The sequence below is a fragment of the Lipotes vexillifer genome, unplaced genomic scaffold, assembly GCF_000442215.2.
Source record: "Lipotes vexillifer unplaced genomic scaffold, Lipotes_vexillifer_v1.1 scaffold512, whole genome shotgun sequence".
NCBI lineage: Eukaryota > Metazoa > Chordata > Mammalia > Artiodactyla > Lipotidae > Lipotes > Lipotes vexillifer.
The window spans coordinates 1784846-1787309 of NW_006787695.1; the positions used below are offsets into that span (position 1 = coordinate 1784846).

At 65.3% G+C, this 2464-nt stretch overlaps 1 protein-coding gene across 1 annotated transcript in view; it reads left to right on the forward strand.

Annotated features, from left to right (window-relative positions):
• The window catches only part of P2RY8 (P2Y receptor family member 8), a 2330-nt gene extending 1636 nt beyond the window's left edge, over positions 1–694 (forward strand). The window contains exon 2 of the mRNA XM_007460490.1: positions 1–694. Within this exon, the coding sequence (XP_007460552.1) occupies positions 1–694 (694 nt within the window).
• Positions 695–2464: the final 1770 nt, after the last annotated feature.

The following is a 2464-nucleotide window of genomic DNA, read 5'->3' on the forward strand; positions in this document are numbered from 1 at the left end:
CGTCGTGTACCCGCTGGCCTCCGCCCGCTGGCGCTGCCGCCGCTACGCCGTGGCTGCCTGCGCGGGCACGTGGCTTCTGCTCCTGGCCGCCCTGTCGCCGCTGGCCCGCACGGACCTCACCTACGCCGTGGAGGTGCTGGGCATCGTCACCTGCTTTGACGTGCTCAAGTCCAGCATGCTGCCCAGCGTGGCCATGTGGGCGGCGTTCCTCCTCACCCTGTTCGTCGTGCTCTTCCTTGTTCCCTTCGTGGTCACCGTGGCCTGCTACACGGCCACTATCCTCACGCTGCTGCGCTCGGCCGACCGCCACGGGGAGGCCCGGAGGTCACGCGCCGTCTGCCTGGCGGCCGTGGTGCTCCTGGCCTTCGTCACCTGCTTCGCGCCCAACAACTTCGTGCTGCTGGTGCACGTGGTCAGTCGGCTCTTCTTTGGCCGCAGCTACTACCACGTGTACAAGCTCACGCTCTGCCTCAGCTGCCTGAACAACTGCCTGGACCCCTTCGTCTACTACTTTGCGTCCCGCGAGTTCCAGCTCCACATGCGGCACTACTTGGGCTACAGGCCCCTGCCCACCGGCAGCCCCGACGGGCACCTCGAGAGCCTCGGCTCTGGACGCACGCTGTCCGTGCGCTCCGTGGAGGGGCTGGACGCCGCCGGCCGGCCCAGCGTCAAGCGGCAGGAGAGCGTGTTCTGAGCCGGGCGCCCCTTGGGGGCGGGGGCGGGGCAGCCGGGAGAGGGCGGCGCGGTCCTTGCCCCGCCCTGCGACAAGCCACCCGCGGTCCCTCCGGGCACTGGGGTTTGGCCACGTGCCCGCGGACAGGCCACCTCGGGCCCCGTGCTCTGGGGGCGCATGGGTCCCTGCGACATCACCTGTTACCGCCGACATCACCTGGTTCCCCCCACCCCGCTCCCCGGAGCCAAGCAAACACGGGGGCTCCCCGGCACGGATCGGGTTCTCCTTAAATATCCCCAAGCCACAGCCCCCAGACCGGAAGGTCGTCCGTCCCGGAGGCGTGGACCGAGGGTCTCTGGGCGGATGACAAGTTTCTGAGTGTTCGCAGCTACAACTGCATCTCCCTGACCCGCCTCGGGGTGCAGCTTGCCTCGGGGGGCCCCCTCCGGCCCGTTCTCTGGCTCCCCCTCCAAGCTGAGAGCCCCAGGCCACAGCAAGTCGTCCTGGGGGTCTGGAGAGGCTCCTGGCCTGACCCGTGGGATCCTTGGAGGACCGGGGGAGAGCACTGACCACACGAGCCCATAGCAGGTCTGCTCAGCACCTGGGACACACCTGTGCCAGCTCCACTACCTGGGCTGCTGCTTTGGGAAGATAAGGGGCCCAGTCTACGGAGTGCCCGGGATGCTAAACCAGCAGGTTCCCGGGAGGCCGGGATTTGCCTGAAAGAACAAACTTTTGGGTGCTTTGCACATCACAAGGAGATGCACAGGACTGAGGTTAGGGCTCTCTTGGGAAAGGAAAGCAGCCCTGCAGCCTATAAGGTGAGACCTTGGAGGGGCCGGCAGGCGGGGGCTCAGGGACCTCCAGGGTGGCTTGGCTGTGGGGCAGGTGACGTCCCCTCCGTGGGTCAGAGATGCGGATGGGGGTTGTGAGCTGATGTTCTGGAAGCACCTGGTCACATTGGAAGAGAAGCAGACATATATACACTGGGGTGAACGGTGTCTCGCCGAAGTCCATGTCCGCTGGGAACCGCAAAGTGTGACCTATGGGATCAGGTCATCCCGTTGGACCCTACATCCAACGACAGGGTCCTTCTAAGGGGCAGAAGATGAGAGACCCAGACACATAGCAGAAGCCCCAGGAAGACAGAGGCAGAGATGGGAGGGACGCGGCCACGAGCCCAGGGATGCCTGGAGCCCCCAGAAGCTGGAAGAGGCGGGAAGGACCCTCCCCTGGAGCCTCTGGAGGGAGCGCGGCCCTGGGACACCCTGACCTCAGACGTCTGGTCTCCAGGACTGGGGGAGGATGCAGGTCTGTCCGGGGTTTTAGCCTCCAGTTTATGGGAATTTGTTATGGCTGCCCCAGGAGACACACACACTCTGAAATTCTGAGACTGAGCCTCTGGCACCTGCTTGGGTGACTGCAGGAGGGCCCGGTGCCTGGCGCTGGCTCCCAGGGTGGGACCTGCTTTGTGGAATCCAGTCCCTCGGCTTGAAGGTGCAGCCTGGAGGGCCCCTTCACCCTCCCCCGCCCCAGGCCACGCAGCTGGGACATCTCCACAGAGGACAGTGTCCGAGCCAGTGTCTGTGTTTACAGGGAGCCGAGAGCCACCCTCGGGAGCCTCAGAGGGACAGCCGGACATGGCCCTGAGGAAGGACTTGAGCCCATGGGCGGAAGGGACGAGAAAAGGGCAAGTGTCAGGGACCTGAATGGTCTGTGCATGGTGTGTCGTCCCCCCACTCTTCCCGACTGTCCCAAAGGCGAACCCTAGAAAGCCAGGTCGAGGGAGCA